The following is a 19,819-nucleotide window of genomic DNA, read 5'->3' as shown; positions in this document are numbered from 1 at the left end:
TATTTAAATGTGTTCAATTTATCTCACTTTAGAGTATGGTGGATCCATTTACCTAGAAGTGTCCCAAGTGTATCCTTTATGGCAGAGTAGTGTCAAGAGCCATTCTACATAATTTTGGAGAGAAAATCATTTCACAATTAAATTGTAATTAGGGCTGTCTGAGGCCTCAATGGTCCCATGATGTGATGCTCGAGGGCATGATCACAACAGCATGAGATCTAGTGGACTGGGCGTCACTGCCACCTCTGAGTCCTCTGATCCTATGAACCAGCCCCTAATCAGGGGCAAGGTCAGAGCATCTCGGAGTCTGCCTGGTCTGAGGCCGCCCACGTACTTAAAATTACTCGAGTCTGTTGTCTTTCTCTTTAGCCCTCGATGTCCCCCTTTCTAGGCAGTCAGAAGATTGATCGCCCTCCGATAGAGTGGCGCTCCATTATATATAAAAAAATCTTTATCCATTTGTCAGTTGTTGGGCATTTGGGCTGTTTCCAAGATTTAGCTGTTACAAACTGTGCCGCTATAAACATGGGTGTGCATAAATCACTGTGCTATGATGCTTTAAATTCTGTCAGGAAGATAGAAGGGGAATACCTGGGTCAAATGGAACCTCAATTTTATTTTTTTGAGGATCTCCGCATTGATTTCCACAGTGGTTGCGCTGGTCATTCAAGAAAAGCAAATTAAAACATCACTGGGCTGGGGATTTAGCTCAGTGGTTCCGAGACCTGCCTCGAAAGCACAAGGTCCAGAGTTCAATCCCCAGTACAAAACAAAACCCAAAACACAACACTGAGATTCCATCTCAGTCCAGAAGGAATGGCTGTTATCAAGACATCAACCAATGTTGGCAGGGCTGTGGGGAAAAAGGAACCCTCTCCACTGTTGGTGGGAGTATAAACTTTTTTTTTTTGTACTGGGAATTAAGAACTCAGGACCTTGGGCCAGGGATTTAGCTCAGTGGTTCCGGCACCTGCCTTGCAAGCACAAGGAGTTCAATCCCCGGTACCAAAAAAAAAAAAAAGAACTCAGGTCCTTGCACTTGTGAGGGACGCAGTGGCACCATTGAGCTAAATCCCTGGACCCTGGTTTTATTTTTTGTTTGTTTGTTTGGGGTTCTTTTGGTACCTGGGATCGAACTTGGGTCCTTGTGCTTTCGAGGCAGGCGGTGGAACAACTGAGCTAAATCCCTGGCCCCTGGTTTTATTTTTTGAGACAAGGTCTCAACTTGTAGTTCAGGCTGGCCTTCAACTCACTAGGGAGCCAGGCTGGCCAGGAACTCACAGAGATCCTCCTGCCTCAGCCTCTCGAGTGCAGGGAGGACAGGTGTGTGCCACCACACTGGCAGCAAAAACTACTTTTAAATGTGTTTGTAGCATGCTTTTTTTTTTCTTTTTTTTTTTTTTGAGACATAAGTGCAGGCTGGCCTTCAACTCACTAGGGAGCCAGGCTGGCCAGGAACTCACAGAGATCCTCCTGCCTCAGCCTCTCGAGTGCAGGGAGGACAGGTGTGTGCCACCACACTGGCAGCAAAAACTACTTTTAAATGTGTTTGTAGCATGCTTTTTTTTTTCTTTTTTTTTTTTTGAGACATAAGTGCAGGCTGGCCTTCAACTTTTTTGAACTCTTGAGGTCTTTTTGGAGGTAGGGCCATTAGAATTTTGTCCCCGAAATTTGAGGTGACAAAGGTCTATGACCTATTTGAAGATACTATCTAATAGGAATTCAAGTGGACTGAAGTTGCTGCTTGGGATACTTGAGACTGGAGGAGAGATCCTGTCAGTTGGGTTGTGCTTCAAGACAAAAGACATCAAAGACTTTTAGACTGCAGTTTTCTCTTTAGGACTTTTTTTTGGTACCGGGGATCGAACTCGGGTCCTTGTTGCTTGCGCAGCAGGCGGCGAAACCACTGAGCTAAATCCCCGGTCCTCTTTAGGACTTTTTGTTTACCTTCTGGCAATGACATTTTTCAACACCTTTTAGAATCATCATCCTTTTCTCTCTCTCTCTTTTTTTTTTTTTTTTTTGGCTCATCTGTGGAAATCTAATACTTCTGCCACACTGAAAATGGCTGAATCCCAAATGGCTTGTTCACTACATCTTCTGGATGGCTTTACCCAGTGATCCTAGTTACTTCCGCCACTCTCTGTGGGGTGAAACGTGTTTTACACCCAGTGCAGTAGCAGCACTCAAGATGGCCCAGCTTCCTCCTACTTTTCATTGGTTGAGAACCTGCGGCCGTTCTCTCGTTGGGCGGGACTTACTCTTGATTGACATCTATAGTGGTCAATACGCGAAGGGTAAGAGCCAATGAGGCTCTGGAACTGGAGACCGTTCCCCGCCTCTTCATGCCTGGGGCGGGGTGAGCGGAGCCGGAAGCGGGAGGGGAGAGAGAAACAGGAAAAGAAAGGAAGGAGGAAGAGGAAAGAAGAGAGGGAGGAGGACGAGGGTTGGCGGCGCCGTGACGGAGGAGCAGGAGCAGCGGGTGGGATGGAGAGGAGGAAGCTCCTGGGTGGCATGGCGCTCCTGCTCCTCCAGGCGCTGCCCAGCCCCCTGTCAGCCCGGGCTGAACCCCCACAGGTAAGGGGAGGGGCCGTCCGGGGTTGGCGGACCGGGGTCCTGAGGCCTGGCCGGAGAGCTCTGAGGTAGAGTTGTTGCCAAGCGTTGAGGAGTCCCGGGGAATCCTCGTGCCTGGCGTGGGCCGGAGCCCAGGGACGCCAGTGCTTAGCCGGGGACACCTGTGACGGGTCTGTGCCCGGCGAGCGCGGGGCCTTCGGGCGGCGGCGTGCGGGGCGCGGGGGGTGGAGTTGCGGGCCGGCGGCTCGCTGAGGAGGAGCAGGTGTCTGGGGCCGGGTGCTGGACCCGGGAGGCGACAGAACTGACCGCAGGGGAAGCGGCCTGAGAGCATGTTTATTTCAGGCTGGGCAAGGGGAAGTTCTGAGGGCATCCTTGCCCCATTTTGCGTGGTGTCAGGCACGGCACCCTGTGGCATGTGGTTGGAGGCAGGTGGGATGAGTGGATTGGGGATCCCTCACCCCCAGAGGAGCGATAAATAGCTCCTGTTGGGCGGGCTGGCCTGGGAGGCAAGTTATTTGCGGGTCTGAGCAGCGTAGGGCTTTGGAGCAAAGGGTGGTTGTGATGCCCGTGTGGGCAGCAAGGGGAGCACCTCAGCCTTTCTTGCTGGGCGCCTTGCTCTCTCTCCGGGCAGAGAAGCTTGCGTGTGCTGATCCGCTCTGGCTGGCGTTTCGAAAACCGAGTGGAGCCTCACCTGCCGTGCCAGGTTGGGTGGGTGACTGTAGGGAAATCACCCCTCTTCCCTTAATTTTGGCGAGGCTTTAGCAGCGTTTTCTTCCACTCCTGTCCCCTTCCTTGTCTTTTGCCGAAGGACAATCACTAACACAGACTAATACCACAATGGCAGCGTCTATACACTTAGCACTTGAACTTCGTATTGTGACCAAGGGCGTAAGGGGAGTGCCAGGAAAAAACAAACAAACAAAAAAACACTTCTTTTCCCTGGGGATGTAAAGAATGCCTTTTCACATACGCATCTCGTTTTTCCCATCAGTGTGCTCTATTTTAAAATATCGATTAATTTTTAAAGTGAGCTGACATTTACATAGCAAAATTAGCACTTTAACGTGAACAGTTCTTTGTTGTTTAGTACGTTCGCGGTGTTGTGTAACCAACTCTATCCAGTTCCAAAACATTTTCATCACTCCAAGGAAAACTGTCCTCATTAACCAGTTATTCCCTGTCCCTTCTTAACAGCCCCTAGCAGCCACCCATCTGGCTTCTGCCTCCAGATTTACCCATTTGTATATTTCATCCAAATAGGATGGAATTCTGCAGTATGTGATCTTTTGTGTTTGGGTTCTTAAGTGGTTTGGTTTTTGTTTTGTTGTTGTTGTTGTTGTTGTTTTTGGTAGTAGGATTGAAGCTAGGGCCTTTGTGCTACATCCCCAACTTTTTTTTTAATTTTGAGACAAAGGTCACACTAAGTTTTCAAGACTGGGCTTGAACTTGCACTCCTCCTGCTTCAGCCTCCAAGAATGCTGGAGGGCATGTGTCACCACAGCTGGCCTCAAGTGGTGTTTCAGGGTTCATTCAGGTAGGTGTCCAGTAGTCATTCCTTTTTTGGTTTTTTGGTACCGGCGATTGAACTTGGGTCCTTGCACTTGTGCAGCAGGCGGCGAAACCACTGAGCTAAATTCCTGGCCCAGTTCATTCCTTTTTGTGGCTGAATAATCTTCCACTGTAATGTATTTTGATTTTATTTTTTGTTACCGGGGATTGAACTCGGGACCTTGTGCTTTCGAGGCCGGCAGCGACAGCACTGAGCTAAACCCCTGGGCCCCCTTCCACTGTATGTATAAACCACACTTTATCTGTTGAAATATTAAATTTTTCCTCCTGTGGCTGCCGCACAAGCATAAAGTCCTGAGTTCAATCCCTGGTACCAAAAAAAAAAAAAATTTTTTTTCCCTCAATATATTTGTGTACATTTGAAATAATGTGAAAGAAATAGAGCTCATTCCCACCCATTATGACCTTTTGTGGGGCTGGGACCCTTCAGTTTTAACCTTTCTTGGGCTTCTGTTTTTTCCCAGTTAAAAATCATAAAGTGACAGGAGAAACAAATTTCCTTTGTCTACTGGAAAGGTTGTAAATCTCAGGACTGCTGAAGTTAAGAACTATAGGTACATGTCGGTTAGGCGTGGTGGCACATATCTGTAATCCCAGCACTTAGGCTGAGGCAGAAGGACACCTGCCTGTGACTTTTGAGGCCTGTTTATTCTGCATGGTGATCAAGCCCAGTACAAACTTAAACGTGGCGAGACCTTGTCTCCAAAAACAACCAACCGAAAAAGAAATATAGGTATTGGCAGAACAAAATGTAGAATGAACCTGCTTTTGCTTTGCCCATGTCCACTTTTGTGAGTATCTAGCAGGCCTGTGGGGGTGGGCTGGTCAGTGGTAGGAAGTGAGTCTACTCCAGGGAGGAGAAGGTTGGAGGGTTCTGAACAGGTCCTGGAGCTTGCTGGGAGGCAAGAAGTCGTGAAAGGGGAAGAAAGAGAATCAAGTTGTCTTTTATTAAGTCAGACATTAAATAGATTTGCAAAATGTGGGGGAAAAACAAGAAGAGAATCTTGTCACATTTCTGGTCCTCTAAAACTTATTTTGGGGACAGGATGGCTTTTGTACTTTGTTCTGTTTGGATGGGTGCCCACCCCGCCCGACAGCTGGGAGGTGTTCTGGTTGGTGCAGTGAGGAGAGAGCTCCGCCGTGAGCTGCCTGCTCCCCTTCCTAATCTCACCCTTTCGTACCCCATCCCCACCCTGCACCTTACCCTGCCCCTTTCTGTTCAGCACCACTGGAGACCTATAGTGAGGTTTGTGTTTTGATTTGTAACTTCAGACTGGAAGTTCAAATATAATTATCAACTCTTAATCTGTCAGTTAGGTGTGTTGAGGAGGCTCATAAGGAAACAAAATACAGAGCCCTTTTGGCATAGATGGACTTGGGTACTCACTGTCCTCACTGCAGCAGCGAGTCCTGCTCCCTCTGAATTGAGGAAGGCTCACTGCTCATTCTATGTGAAAAAGGTGTAGCACAGGCACCTTGCTGTGCTTCCCTCCCCTGAAGTGGATCTCCTGCCACATAGTCTTTTTTTACCAAAGCACGTGCTCTGAGGAGCTGCTCTTCTGTCCCAGCTCTACCATGGATCAGCTGTTCCTTCCCATGCAGCCCCAGGAAAAGCTCATCAGCCTGGCTCACCTCTGTGGTTAGGAACCTGGATTTAACTGTGATTCCTTGAGTCAGAATTCTTAAACAGGAAGGCTTTGGCATTTGTTTCCACTGTTTAAATTGTGATTGAGATAATATAGTTTCTTTGTAATAATGGCATTTAGATTCAAGCAGAATGTTTGTTAGTCCTGTTACTTCCAATAAAGTTTTAAACTGGCCGTGGTGTCAGAGGCCTATATAATCCCAGTGCTCTGGGAGACTGAGACAGGAAGGTTACACCTTCAAGCCAGAACTTGGGCAATTTGGTAATTTAATGAGAACCTTGCCTCAAAAAATAAACTGGGTGTCTTGGTTCACATTTGCAATCTGAGCACTCTGGGAAATTGAGGCGGGAATATTGAACATTGAGACCAGTGTGGATCAAGTAGTGATTTTTCTTTTTTCTCTTTCTTTTTTTGAGACAAGGTCTCACTGTGTAGCTCAGACTGGCCTTGAACTCACTCTGTAGCCCAGGCTGGTGCCACCATGCCTGGCTTCAGTGACTTTTTGAGACTGTCAAATAAATGTGGAATGAGGGCTGATGATTTGCTCAGTGGCACCACACCTGCCTGGCAAACACAAGGTTCTGAGTTTGATCCCTGGTACAAACCCCAGCGGGCCCCCGCCCCCAAATGTGGAAAGGGCTGAGGGTGTAGCTCAGTGTGAAGGCCCTGGGTTCAATCCCCAGTACCACAATGAATGGATGAATGAAATTTTCAAAAAATGAAGTTTTGGAAGCTGGGTGTGGTGGTGCACAAGTGTAATCCCAGCACTCAGGAGGCTGAGGCAAGGAGGATCTCTGTGAGTTCGGGGCCAGCTTGAAAGACCCTAAGATCCTGTCTCAAAAAAACAAACAAACAAAAAAGAAATTTTTAGTAGATATGCTTTTTTTTGCTTTTGTATTTTTAGAAATGCCCTTTTCTGGGGCCGGGCATTTAGCTCAGTTGGCACCACGCCTGCGTTGAAAGCGCAAAGTCCTGAGTTCAATCCCTGATACCAAAAAAAAAAATGTCTTTTCCAGTACAGTGACTTGGCCAGTTTGTGGACACGTCTCTACAGATGGGGTTCTTAACTTTCTTTTGCCAAGCTGAAAGTTTGAGCTGGTTGGAGCCTCATTCCTGCTGTCTTTCCCCAGCGTACTCCTCAGTTGTCTCCCACCCTGCAGGTCCGTCATCCTGGCTGGGAGGCTGGGAGCTCGGGAGCTCCACCCCACCCTCCTGAGATCCTCTGGATGGTCACTAGTCCTTGTGGAACGCTGCTGGGCTCCAACGCTTGTGGAGACCAGTGGCTTCACCTGCTTTCCTCAGTCCCCCTGGTGCCCCCATATGAGCATGTGAGTTTCTGTAAATCCTCAGCAAATTCAGTAGAGTTCAAAGAAAGGCCAGGTACTGAAATGTGGCAGGCTACAACTGGGTCCTGGAACTGACCAGTGCCGGCGGGACCACCCCCACCCCCCCACCCCCGCTGAGCTCTTGGGAGGGCCGGTCACACACACACACACACACACACAGGCACACAGGCCCTTGTCATCCAGATGGTCAGTGCTGAAATGGACGCACTACATCCCCAGCTCGTTTTGTTTTTATTTTGAGACAGGGTCTCACTGTCACTGAATTACTCAGGCTGGACTAGAACTTGCCACCCTCCTGCCTCAGCCTCCCAGAGTGCTGGGATTACAGACGTGTGCCCTTCTTTTGACTGTCTTCTTTTGCTTAGCATAACGTTTCCCTGGTTTATCCATGTTATATACCCTGTAGCTGTACTTCATTCTTTTTTTCTGTTAGTTTTGACACAGGATCTCACTAGTTCAGCAACTGTCTGGGTTGCCCAGGCTGGTCTCAGCCTCCTTCATTCTTTTTTTTTTTTTTAAAACAGAATCTTGCTGTGTAGTTCAGGGTAGCCTCAAACTCTCAGCAGTCCTTCTGCCTCAGCCTCCTGAATGCTCTTTATTCCTTTTTTTAATGGTCAATTAATTTTCCATTGTATGAATATACCACATTTAACTTAACCATTCATCAATTAGTGGACATTTGGGCTATTTTCACTTCAGAGCTGTTTTGAATAATGCTGCTATCTATGAACTTTGGTATATAAGTTTTTGTGTAGACATGTTTTCAATTCTCTTGAGTATATACCTTGTGAGAATTGCTAGGTCCATATGATGACTTTATAGGTATCTTTTTAAGGAACTGAAAACTTTCCTGAAAGGTATGATGCTATCTAGCTAGCATCTGTCATCCATTTATATTACTAGAGATTGTACTGAGCCACATCCTCAGCCTTTATATTTAAAAAAAAAATGTTGGTGGTATCAATATTGAACCCAAGCACTTCATACTGAGCTACATTCCCAGACCTTCTTTGTTTTAAATTTGAGACAAGTTCGTGCTAAGTGTCTACACTGCCTCAGCCTCCCGGGGTGCTGGGACCACAGGCTCTGGCTTTTATATTGAGACAGGTTCTCACTAAATCACCAAGCAGCCCAGGCTGTGATTGAGCTTGCCATCCTTCTGCCTCAGCCTCCCAGAGTGCTAGGGTTACAGGCGTGAGCCAGCACGCCCAGCTCAATGTTTAACTATAATTAATTTAAATTAATAGCTACCTGTAGCTAATGACTATTTAATGGACAGTGCTGGTAGAACAGCTTTCGAGCGTGGAGGTTTGGTCTGATATCGTAGAAGCGTGTCGCTCTGGGGTTAGGCCACACAAGTTCCAAACCTGACCCTACACTTGGGCAAGTTACTAACCTCTTGCATCTCAGTTTTCTGTCTATAAAACAAGAATAATACTAGCACATGACTTACAGGATTGTCATGAAGGGAAAATATATATGTGAGCTCTTGGCATGTACTTAATAATTAGTCTAATAATAATTATCATTATTATTGGTGGTTCTCAGAGTACATTGTGGTTGATAAGTTAGTGTGAACTCCCAAACAATTCAGAAGCTCAGATCTGGGGGGTTTTGTATGTATTTTTTTTGTTGTTTTTTGTGGTACTTGGGATCAACCTTGTACTTGCCAGGCAGGCACCACACCGCTGAGCTACATCCTAGGCCCTTGTATGTATGTATTTTGTTTGTTTGTTTGTTTGTGTTTTTTGGTACTGGGGATTGAACTCAGGACCTTGTGCTTGCGAGGCAGGTGGTGGAACCATTGAGCTAAATCCCTGGCCCTGAATGTATTTTTGAGACAGGGTCTCACTGTGTAGCTCAGGCTGGCCTTGAACTCACTCTGTAGCCCAGGCTGGTCTGGAACTTGCAGGGATCCTCTCCCTCAGCCTCCCAAGTGCTGGTAGAACAGGCATGTATCACCATACCCAGTTCAAAATAAAAAATTTTAAAAAGGGGTTCAGGATATAGCATAATGTATAACCTGGTTCAGTCCCCTGTACCAAGACACCAAAACCACATTTTAGATGGGGCTGAATCTCAGCGCTGTAGCTCACTGTCCTCTGTGTTTTGTCAGCCAACATCAGACCCTTTGTGGTTTCCATTTAAGAACACAATTTGGTTTTACCCTGGTGTAAGCCTGATGCCCGGCTATTTTCCTTTCCCAGTGTCTCCGTGGTGCCACAGCCAGCTGGAACTGAGTCATATTCTTCAAACATTTTCCTTTCCTCTTTCCACATCTTGGCTCTATGCTCAGTTTTGCCCTCAGGAAGGCTGGTTTGTTCTGCTTGCTTAGCTTGTGGAAACTATTAGGTGTTTTCAAGGTCAGCCACAGGGGTGCCACACGTGCTGGGTTCAGGAGGCTCCACCTGGAGGGAGGCTGCCTCTCAGTGGGTCTTTAGCGCCTCAAGTTTTTTGTTTTTTGAGGTTACAGAGATAGAACTCAGGGCCTTGGAATTGTCAGGCAGGTGTGGTGCCACTGAGCTACCTCCCGGCCCTAGTGCCTCAAGTCTATGAATGCTGTGGTATCTTAGGTGGCTTTGGATTCAGAATTCCAGCTGCTGTGTGTATGGTACTGGGGTTGAACCCAGGGCCTTCACACTGAGCTACATCCCCAGTCCTTTTTCTGTTTTTTATTTTGAGACAGGATCACGCTAAATTGGCCCGTTAGGCTCAAACTTTTGATCCTCCTGCCTCAGCCTCCCAGAATGCTGAGATTATACATATGCCCCACTGTGCTTGGCTCCACTTGCTTGTTGAGTGCCTAGATAACCGTACCCTTGAGAAGGCCTCTCTCGCCTGTTTTCAGATCTTAGGACTAACACCGGAGAGGCCCTGTCAAGATCCAGACAACGCGGCGACTTGGGTTCCTTGCTCGCCCCAGTTGTGGACACTGGTGGGGCCCCCGGCACAAGGCTGACTGCACAGTGCACCTGTCCAGGGGTGGGCTCTTCCCCATGGACCATGCTTTGCTTTGCTGCTCCACTAAGGTGGCGCCAGGCCTGGCCTGGCCCCTGCATGGGATGTGGGGACAATAAGCAAAGAAACATAAATAAATCCAGAATTTTGCAACCCAGGAGGTCAAGAAAGGGGAAACAAATCCCACCCTATTGAATTCTGCAGCTTGTTGATACAATCTGGACTTTCCTAATGTGGGAACTAAAGTAGGTCACCCTCAGCCTTGATTGCCAGTCTTGCATGCAGTAGGGTTTTGGGACACTCCCTCCGCCTCCCTTATGTTCCCATAGCGCTTTATTTATTTACTTTCCTTTTCTTTCCACATTTTCTTCTGTGGGAAAACAGAAGCTGTGTATCTTTTGCTCCTGGTGCTGTCATTATCACACTGCTAAGGCTGTTTTGACCCAAGATCTCAGGTGTTTTTGAGAAGTTAACTTAAACTTGGTTTGGAAGAGGTGAAAATAAATTTAAGATATTGCAAGAATATTTGTGTCTTAGAAGGGCGTGTCTTAGAATGAAGTTATAAAATATGCCCCTTTTGATTTTTAAGTGTTAGCAAGAGGGATCTTTTATGGTAACTCTTTTATTTTATACATTGTTTCAGATCAGAGTCTTGTGTTGATGGAGAAAATACTCAGGGTGTTCAGAATTCTACAAGCTGCTTTTTGATTTTCTATCTCCTAATTTCTCTTCTCATCTACAATTCCACCTGGCCCTTTGACCAGACACGGAAACAACAACAACAACAAAGTGCAACAAAAAATAACAGCTTGGATTATTGATCCGATTTGAATGTTTTTCTTGGTGGTCACGTGGGAGTGGCAGTTAGCATTTGGCTTTGTCACCAAGATGTGGGGATGGTGTAGCTCTGTGGGACGTGGCTGAGGAGTGGAGCAGTGTGACGAGTTCATCCTGCTTGGTCTTGTGCCTTGGCTGGTTGAAATTTGCACTTGGGTAGTTGAAGTATTCTCGGGATATTTTCGGAGGGTGGGCGGAAAACCTGCTGCAGTCTGATTTGGCACAGGGGCCACTGGGCCCATTTGCCTTCCTAGAGTCACCTTTTCTTTGAGCTTTAAGATAACTTTTACCTGCTTATATGAGAAACACATGCCCATGACAGTGGTCGATATTACAGGAATCCAAAAATGTTTGAAGTAAACATGAACGTTCTTGATTAAGTGTGTCTTTTTGGTGTTTTGCTGCCTATACTGCATTTACAATGGTATATTAATGTAATTCACGTATACAAGCAGTTCATATATATAAACAAAATTACTGGTGTGAGGAGGTTTTTGTTTTGTTTTTGATACAGGGTCTTGCTGTGTAGTTCAGGCAGGCCTTGAACCCGTGGTGATCTTCCTGTCTCACGCTCTCAAGTGCTGGGATTACAGGCGTGCTTCACCACACTTGGCTTTTTTTTTTTTTTTGGAACAAAAATGGGGCCAGGCATGCCTGTATTCCCAGCACTCTGGGATGCTGAAACATAAGGATTGCAAATTCAAGATTATCCTGGGCAACTTAGCAAGACTCTATCTCAAAATAAAAAGTAAGAAAAGGGTTAAGGAATGTAGCTTGGTGAGAAAGCTCCAGGCTCAATCTCCAGTACCAGAAAATGGAGCCGGGGATTGAGGGGGGAGGCTTGGATAATGTATATCATGTATTTTACAACATGGATTTTTTTTGGCCTGTATAATATATTAAGGGTTAATTTCCATATCTATCTATCTATCTATGTATATTATATGTTTTGGGTTTTTTTTGGTACCAGAGATCAAACTCGGGTCCTTGCACTTGCAAGGCAGGCGGCGGAACCACTGAGCCCATATGTGTTTGGTTTTTTTTTTGAGACAAGGTCTTGCTATGTGGTTCAGGCTGGCCTCAAACTCGCTATGTACCCCAGGCTGGGCTCAAAGTCATGGTGATCCTCCTGCCTCAGCCTCCTGAGTGCTGGGATCAAAGGTGTGCTCCACCATGCCTGGCTGTAGCGTCAGCCAGCACGCAGCTGAGGGCTCAGCTCTGCTCACTCCGTTTGCAGCCCTCTGTGAGGTCATTACATCTTTGTGTCTTCGTCCATGGCCATCTTGTGAGACTGTACTGTTCGAGGTGCTGCTTTGTACCATGGATGGCACACAGAGAAGGTTACACGTCTTAGATTTGCCTCTTCCTCGCCTGGTACTTAGAAGAGGAGGTAGGCTTGTGAACGAATTCCTGGCACATGAGGTGTGACATTTCTCTGCTGACTCAGGGCACCACAAGGAGTGAGAAGATCGTCCCACGAAAGCACAGCCCAGATGGTCTCTCTCTGGCCCGAGGAAGACTGCTCCGTGACCTTGGATGCAGAGCAGCCAGAGCTGCTTCTGGGAACTCAGCTGAGATACCTGTGGGCCACATTCCCTGTATCTTGCCCCAAGTTCACAGCACAAAGGCGAAAGATGAAATTGGATTTGGTGGAAACCATGAAGCCTCATTTTCCTGATGGAGCTCTCTTCTCATTACACCTGAGTGTTATTGCGTAGCTGATAGACCTGTATCTTTCCTTCTGTTCCTATTCCAATCCTTTTCCCGTAGTGCTGGCGATCGAATCCTGGGCCTTGTGCACCCTAGCCAAGTGGCAGTGCATGCTCTGCCACTGAGCTTCATTCCCAGCTCTTTCATTCCAATCTTTTAGGAGGCTTAGCTGAGCATGGTAGTGTTTGCCTGTAATCCCAGCACACAGGCGGCTGAGCCAGGAGGATCACTACAAGTTCAAGGCCAGCCTGAACTACTTGTCTCAAACAACAACAACAATGTATGGTCTCAAGGTGCATCCACTTAGCTAGAAATGTCTGAAGCTCATCCTTCTCCATGGCAGAGTAGTACTTCATTGTATAAAAAACCCCACATAGGGGGCTGGGGATCTAGCTCAGTGGTTTTGCCACCTGCTTCGCAAGCAGAAGGACCCGAGTTCAATCCCCGGTACAAAAAAAAAAAATTAGTTTCAGAATTCAAGTAAAAAAATACTAATTAAAAAAAAAACAACCCACATCTTCTTTATCCACTTGTCAGTTGATGCACATTTGGGCTGTTTCCAAGATTTAGCTATTACAAATTGTGCTGCTATAAACATGGGTGTGCATATATCGCTGTGGTATGATGCTTTTAATTTTTTTTTTTGGTACCAGGGATCGAACTTGAGACCTTGCGCTTGCCAGGCAGGGAGTGGAACCACTGAGCTAAATCCCCGGCCCGATGCTTTTTTGGTACCGGGGATTGAACTCGGGTCCCTGGGCCCAGCCCAATGCTTTTAATTCTTTTGAAGAGATACCACAAAGGGGGATAGCTGGGTTGAATGGAATCTCAAGTTAATAAATTTTTTTTTTTTTTTTTGGTACCAGGGATGGAACTTGTGGCCTTGCGCTTACGAGGCAGGCGGCAGCACCACTGAGCTAAATCCCCGGCCCTTCAAGTTAATAAAATTTAAAGGTGTATTTCCGTGGTGGAGCGCTTGCCTACCATCTATAAGGCCCATAACCAGCTGTAATCCCAGCTACTAGGAAGGTTGAGACAGGAGGATCGCAAATTCAAACTCAGCCTGGGCAGTTCAAAAATTTAGTAGGGCCCTATCTTGAAAATAAAAAAGGGCTGGGGATGTGGCACAGTGCGAAGGCCTTGGGCTAAATTTAATCCCGGTACTAAAGTCAATAAAAATCCAGACGTCTGTGCCCGTGCTGTGCCTCGACAGCACCCCTTCTGCAGTGCTTCTGTTACCTCTCCGCGCCCCCCCCCACATACTCTGCAGTGCCTGGGTGTGTTTCTGTGTGTGCTTGTCTTTTCTCTAGAGCTGGGTAGCTAAGTAAATAAATCCTGTTGTTTAGGCTGCACATATACTGAAAATACAGATCCTCCAGAGCAAGACAGACTTGCCCAGTAGTATGCCTTTCTCGTTTCCAGCTGTATCCCCCACCCGGCATCTGAGGACCTTGTGCTCGAGTGGCTGGAAGTGACTCCAGATATCAGGTCACAGATGAGGAAGTGATGATTATAACTAATGTCAGGGCACTATCTCCACACGTGTCCAAGCACTGTGGGGCCACAGGCTCACTGCAGCACCGGCCGGCTCCCCTGACTTAGGTGCGCACCCTTGGATTAGCTAATGAACTCCACGAAGCTCATCTCAAGGTTTTGTCCCAGAATGTGAGGTGTCGTCATCTGTTGAAGCCCCCCTCTGACGTTACCTGAGGAGCAGCAGGCAGTGACCGCTCGGCACTGTGCCCAGCCTCTCCCTGAATACGCTGTGGCTGGGAAAGCAGCCTCACGCTTGTGTGGATGCCTTGCCGAAGGAACATTCCCGAAACTCCCAGAACCCTCATCCTCTCAGAGACCTGGAGAGCTGTTTGCTGTGTAGATATCTGCCTTGTCCAGCCCTGATGGATGAGCTCGAAGTTTTGGGTTCTGGCAGCAGAGCGGCCCTTTATGTTTGTGTTTTATGCTCTGCAGGTCTTTGTCTGGATTTGGAATTCAGCCCAAAACATGCCCCAGAATCATGACTTCAGGATCCTTTTATGGATGTGTAGCCTCGTGCTCATGACAGGAAGATGTCTCTGTTTAACTTTTATTGTGGCACACATACTGTTTTAGGTTTTGAGTTAATTCCCACCCGGGGACACGTGTGGAGATAGTGCCCTGACTTTAGTTATAATCATCACTTCCTCATCTGTGACCTGATATTTGGAGTCACATCCAGCCACTCAAGGTAACAGCTGGAGGGCGGGGGAATTTAGTTCTGTGGCACAAAAGAGCAAGGTCCTAAGTTGATACTTGGTACCAAAAACAACAACAACAAAAAACAAATAAATTGGGCTGGGGATTTAGATATCTAAGATAAAACTTATCTTTCTTGGGTTTGGGCACACTCTTTGAAATGCCTTAGAATTCTGGCTAATAGCTGAGTGTGGTGGCCTATGCCTAGCATCCCAGCTTCTGGGAGGCTGAGGCAGGAGGATTGCAAATTCAAGTCCCACTTGAGCAATTTAACCAGACCCTGTCTCAAGATAAAAAATGGGCTGGGAATGTAGCTTTGTGGGAATGTCTTTCTTATTTCTAGCTGTCTAGACAGGAGCTCCTGTCCTAGAAGCCTGGCAGTTCCTGCCCTGTTCTGACAACCCCCTCTTTCTCCAGGTTCCTTGATTGCAGAATAAGATGCCCTGGTCCCCCGTCACCAGTTGCCTCCAGTCTCAGTGGGCCCGATGCTGTGGGTGTAGGAACAGTTTCCAGGGCACCTGAGAGCCAAGGCCGATGAGGGGCTCCAGCCTGCCCTCTGTGGGGCTCTGCTCTGTGCTGAAACAGACGAGAACTGCGGCTCTCTGGGCATTTACCTAGTAGAGCTGCTCTCCCAAGTGCGCCTCGGGTCCTGACTCTACTCCAGAGCAGCACAGCCCCTGGAGTGAAAGTGGCAGTCTTTTTTCTTTTTTTGAGACAGGTCTTGCTATGTAGGCTGACCCTGAACTCACTGTGTAGCGTACGCTTGCAGCGATCTTTCTGCCTCAGCCTCCGGAGTGCTGGGATTACAGGTGTACACTGTCACTCTTGGCAGAAGTACCAGTCTTTATGCTCTGAAGCCTGGCATGGTGGAGCAAACCTGTAATCCCAGCACTCTGGGAGACTGGAGCAGAAGAACTGTAAATTCAAGCCCATCCTGGGCACCTTAGGGAGACCCTGTCTCAAAAAATAAAAAAGACAGGGCCAGGGATTTAGCTTAGTGGCACTGCGCCTCCTCACAAGCACAAGGTCCTGAGTTCGATCCCCTGTACCAAAAAAATAAAATAAAAATTAAGAAGACTAGGCATATGGCTCAGTGCTGGGTTCAATCCCCAGTGCCGAAAACAAAAACAAAAAGACAGCATCTAGAGCACTCTCCTGGGACCTGCATGTCTGCTCAGCACTCACCTGACCCTGAGTTTTGGGGTTGTCGCAGTAGTGATTTCTCTGACTCCTTCATCATCATAAAGGAAAGAAGCTTTAGAGCCACAGACTTCATTTGACTTCTCACACCCACTGCCAGCCGTGTGGCCTTGGTCAAGTTATGGGCTCCATATGCCCTGACTGCTGCAGCTGAGCCTACTCAGGGTGGCTGTGGCAGTGCGTAGGATGTTGGTCAGACGGAGTTCCGCAGATGTCCCTGGTCAGGGTTGGAAAATACTCTCCCCACCCCCATTCCAGAAGGTAAAGATTAGAAATGTATAGACTACCTAGAGAACTGTCAGAAAGTACTTAGGGGACGACAGCAGAAGAATGAGCTCCGTGAGCATGTGTGTTACAGCGGGTCTGGAGGGTACGTCAGAGTCTTACAGCTTCTCCGACCTGGGAAGAAAGCCTCAGACACTGCTTGGGGCCATAAACAGTGGTTAACGTGCAACATCCTAACATCACAGTCCTGCTTAATTCTAGCAGAGTGTGACTTTCTTTCTAAATTGCCAAATTTAGCATGAGTTTATGTAATGGCAGGCAGATGGTCAGAATTACCTGAAGATTTTGCCCTGACTTTGGTCCATCATGGTTGAGCCTGGATCAGTCATAAAAGCATCTTTTTTTTTCCCCATCAGGCTAGCAGAAGTGGCTAATGATCATCTTGCTTCCTAAATCCTACAGTGGAATACTTTTGTCTCTAGGTTGTGGTGATATTTCTAGGGCATGGCAGAAAGTGAACTCATCTTCATAGAAGTGATTGAATTTGCCTCAGCCCTAGACTTCAGTGAAGCTTCCTCAGCAACTGGTTTCAGTGAGAAATGGATAGGAGGAAGAAGCCGTAGTCAGCAGCCGTTTTTGTTGATGATGTGTTTATTGTACCAGTGGTTATGCTTTTAGGTTAAACAGTGTCCTGCACACACAATTTATAATCTCGTAAGAAGATAAAACCAGAAGGCTGACTAGAAAGACTGTCTCGAGTAGGTAGCACCATAAGAGGGTGATTCATTGGGAGCAGTCTGTGATGCGATTGTAATCATGGTGTTTTGAGTTTTTACACATTAAAACAATTTCAGTGGCATTGTTACAGTTCCATTTCTTCTGAGATCACCATTGATGAATATTGTTAAGAAACGGTTAATATTGTTAAGACCACTTCCATGGCCCATCAAAGCAGGGTCTTTGGAGTGCTTGGGTGTGGTGGTCCCCTCAGTGCAGAGAACCGAGCCCGGCACCCCAAGCCGTCCAGGAGTGCGGAAGGAATGTGTGGGCCTACTCTTTGGAGAGCTGCAGGTGCTGGTCTGTCCCGTTAGGGCAGTGCAGGTGGAGCTGTCCACGAGGGGCTGAGCACGTCTCTCTTCCAGTTTACTTGCCAAAGTGAAGAGTGCTGCACGTGTTTTCTGGCTACCAGGGGTGGCCAGGGAACTGAGAAAATCAGTGGAGGGGCTGGAAGAGCCTTCTCTGTGCAGCTGTGCCTGATGCTGGCCCCGTCTGGCTAGCATTTCGGCCTGTGTATGTGGGTCTGGGCTGGGCTGTCTGGCCCTGTATTGATCGTATCTTACCTGCTGAAGAAGGCTCCTGCGGGAGCCACTTCTCTCCACATGTCGGCCCTTTCCTCTTCCTCGGGGCACTGAGGCTGCAGTCTGTTCTTCTGGGAGCCTCGAGGAGGGGGCTGAGCTGGCTTGGCGCATTCATCTTCCTGTCAGGAAAGTCAGAGTGACCTCGACCATAGTGGTGACCCGCAGCAAGCACATTTGTGTGTCTGGCCAGATTCTAATGATCAGAAAGTACTCTCAGCACTGCACTTCGCTCCAAGCATTGTATACTGCTAATTTATTGTCTTAGGTGGGGGTATAGATACTAATTTGCCAGAGTCATTTCTGACTTACATGAGTCATGCCCAGGACAGTGCCACTGCCGAGCAGGCTGTTAATGAATTTCACTGAAAGAATATTACTGCAGAAAATGGAAATAAAGATGACCTGCACTTGCTTTGAGTCATGAAAAACAATTTTCAGTTGAAGAAGTTATTAGGGAAGTAACTTTGGATTTGTCAAGTTCCTCTGAAGACTGTCTTCCTTAAGAATCATTTCTGGGCTGGGGGTGTAGCTTACCGGAGCAGTGTATGTTTAACATGTACAAGGCCCTGAGTTCAAGCCCCAGCGCACGTGTTCCTGCTAATCCACATCCAGATGGGGACCTTTAGTCCTCCGCTTGTGTTGTCTCTGGTGTGGGGCTGGGGCCTGGGAGGGCTGCCATGACCTGCTGTTGGGTGGAGGGGCCCAGAGGAGAGTCCAGCTCTTACCCGCAAGGCCAGGCCACCCCACCAGCCCCGGGCCTTTGCGTCTCGGCTTAAGCTTGCTGTCAGAGAAACTCTTCTCTGTGAACTGAACTTAGCAAAGAAAGTGCAACAAACCTAAGGGGGTGAACCTTTCCAAAGCTGGAGTCGGTTTAAATATAGCTGATCTGCTTTCCTGGCAGCTTGGAAGCTGCAGTGGGACTTGTTGTACCTTTTGTAAGACAAGTGAGGGAAGAAGCTGGTGCCTGTTCCTGCAAGTTTGTTTACGAAATACAAACTCTCCTATGGCTTGAGGGCTGGAGAGGCCAGCGCCCTGAGGGAGCCAGGCCACCCTAGGGGAAGAGGTCTCTCCAGGCCTCTGCAGATGCTTCTTTTGCTAGAGAAGGTGGGGACAGCCAGACTTATTGTGCTGTTGTGCACTCTGGCCCAGGGTGGGAAAGTTTCTGTGAAACTGACAGTCACTGGGCCTGGTTTTCTTTCCCAAGGAAGAGAAGCAGCAGCTCGGAGCTATGGCATCAGTCCTCATTCACCAAAGTACAGTTCTTTTCGGCTCCTAGACTTGTTTCCTGCCTAGAGCCTGCTGGTGGAGCGGGCCCAGTCTGGTGGCGGGGTGTATTTGCAGCACATCCTCCTCAGTGTCCCCAGCAGCTGCCTACAGCTTTCTCTGCTGTGCCTGAAATGAACTGATGTCATTTCCCCTTGGCAGACAGCTTGGGCTGCGCTGCGTCTGAGATGTGTCATGAGAAGGTGGGGCGGGTGGGAGCCAGGCAGCGATCAGTGAGGAGAGCTCAGCCCCGGGACTCTGTTTACTTTCTCTTCCCTGCCTGGGAGGGCGGTTAAGTGGACACGCCGAGCACGGAGCCCACCAGGGGCCGTGCTCATCCCAGACGGTCACTGTTAAGAGCCCTCTGTTCCAAACGCAGTAGTGTGGATGATGCTCCTGCAGGATGCCTTTCCTTTTGGGTCTTAGACAGGTAATTGCACTGTTCTGTGTGGATGGGCTGGGGCAGGGGAGGAGGGTGGGAGCTGTTTACTGTATGACTGCCTTGGTGGAAGGAAGGTTCTAGAACATGTCTGTCGGTCTTGACAGGCCAGCTCCCCACAGAAGTCTCCAGCCTTCCCTCCTTGCTCGCTGGTTGCTCCTGACCCCCAGAGCCGCTGTGTTCTTAACTCCCTGTGTTCCTTAGGGTCGAACTGGGCCTGCCCAGGTCTGATTTTCCCATTTGGCACTATAAACCCACTTGTGGAGCTTTACGGGAGAAAATGCTGAAAGGTGAGGCCGGAGGTGGGAAGAGCAGTGAGAGCCTTGCCCAGAGTCCTCTCCTCCTGCCACATTTTGATTGGGAGAGTTAGCGAGACCCCTTCAGTCTGCGGTTCTGAGGGCCTGGGTGGGGGCGGAGTGGGGACTTTGCTCTGTAAGGGCAGGGCCGAGGGCTTTCTTCCAC

General features: G+C 48.1%; 1 protein-coding gene across 5 annotated transcripts in view; it reads left to right on the top strand.

Annotated features, from left to right (window-relative positions):
• The first annotated feature begins 2,382 nt into the window (after positions 1-2,382).
• The window catches only part of Wbp1l (WW domain binding protein 1 like), a 48,787-nt gene continuing 31,350 nt past the window's right edge, over positions 2,383-19,819 (top strand). The window contains exon 1 of one of the 5 annotated variants that reach the window (XM_021245506.2): positions 2,383-2,577. Coding sequence is in view for 2 of the 5 variants with exons in the window: in XM_004866455.4 (XP_004866512.2) it covers positions 2,488-2,577 (90 nt within the window). In the remaining 3 variants the exon portion in view is untranslated. Of the gene's footprint in view, positions 2,578-2,799; positions 19,349-19,819 lie in introns of those variants that run through there. The other 4 variants (XM_004866455.4, XM_021245504.2, XM_087185880.1 and 1 more) reach the window with 4 other exon arrangements.

This window comes from Heterocephalus glaber, unplaced genomic scaffold (genome assembly GCF_053883595.1).
Source record: "Heterocephalus glaber isolate CG9 unplaced genomic scaffold, H.glaber_assembly_v1.0 deba00001498, whole genome shotgun sequence".
Lineage (NCBI taxonomy): Eukaryota > Metazoa > Chordata > Mammalia > Rodentia > Bathyergidae > Heterocephalus > Heterocephalus glaber.
Note: the sequence above shows the minus strand (reverse complement) of the source record. Positions and strands in the feature narration are given on the sequence as shown.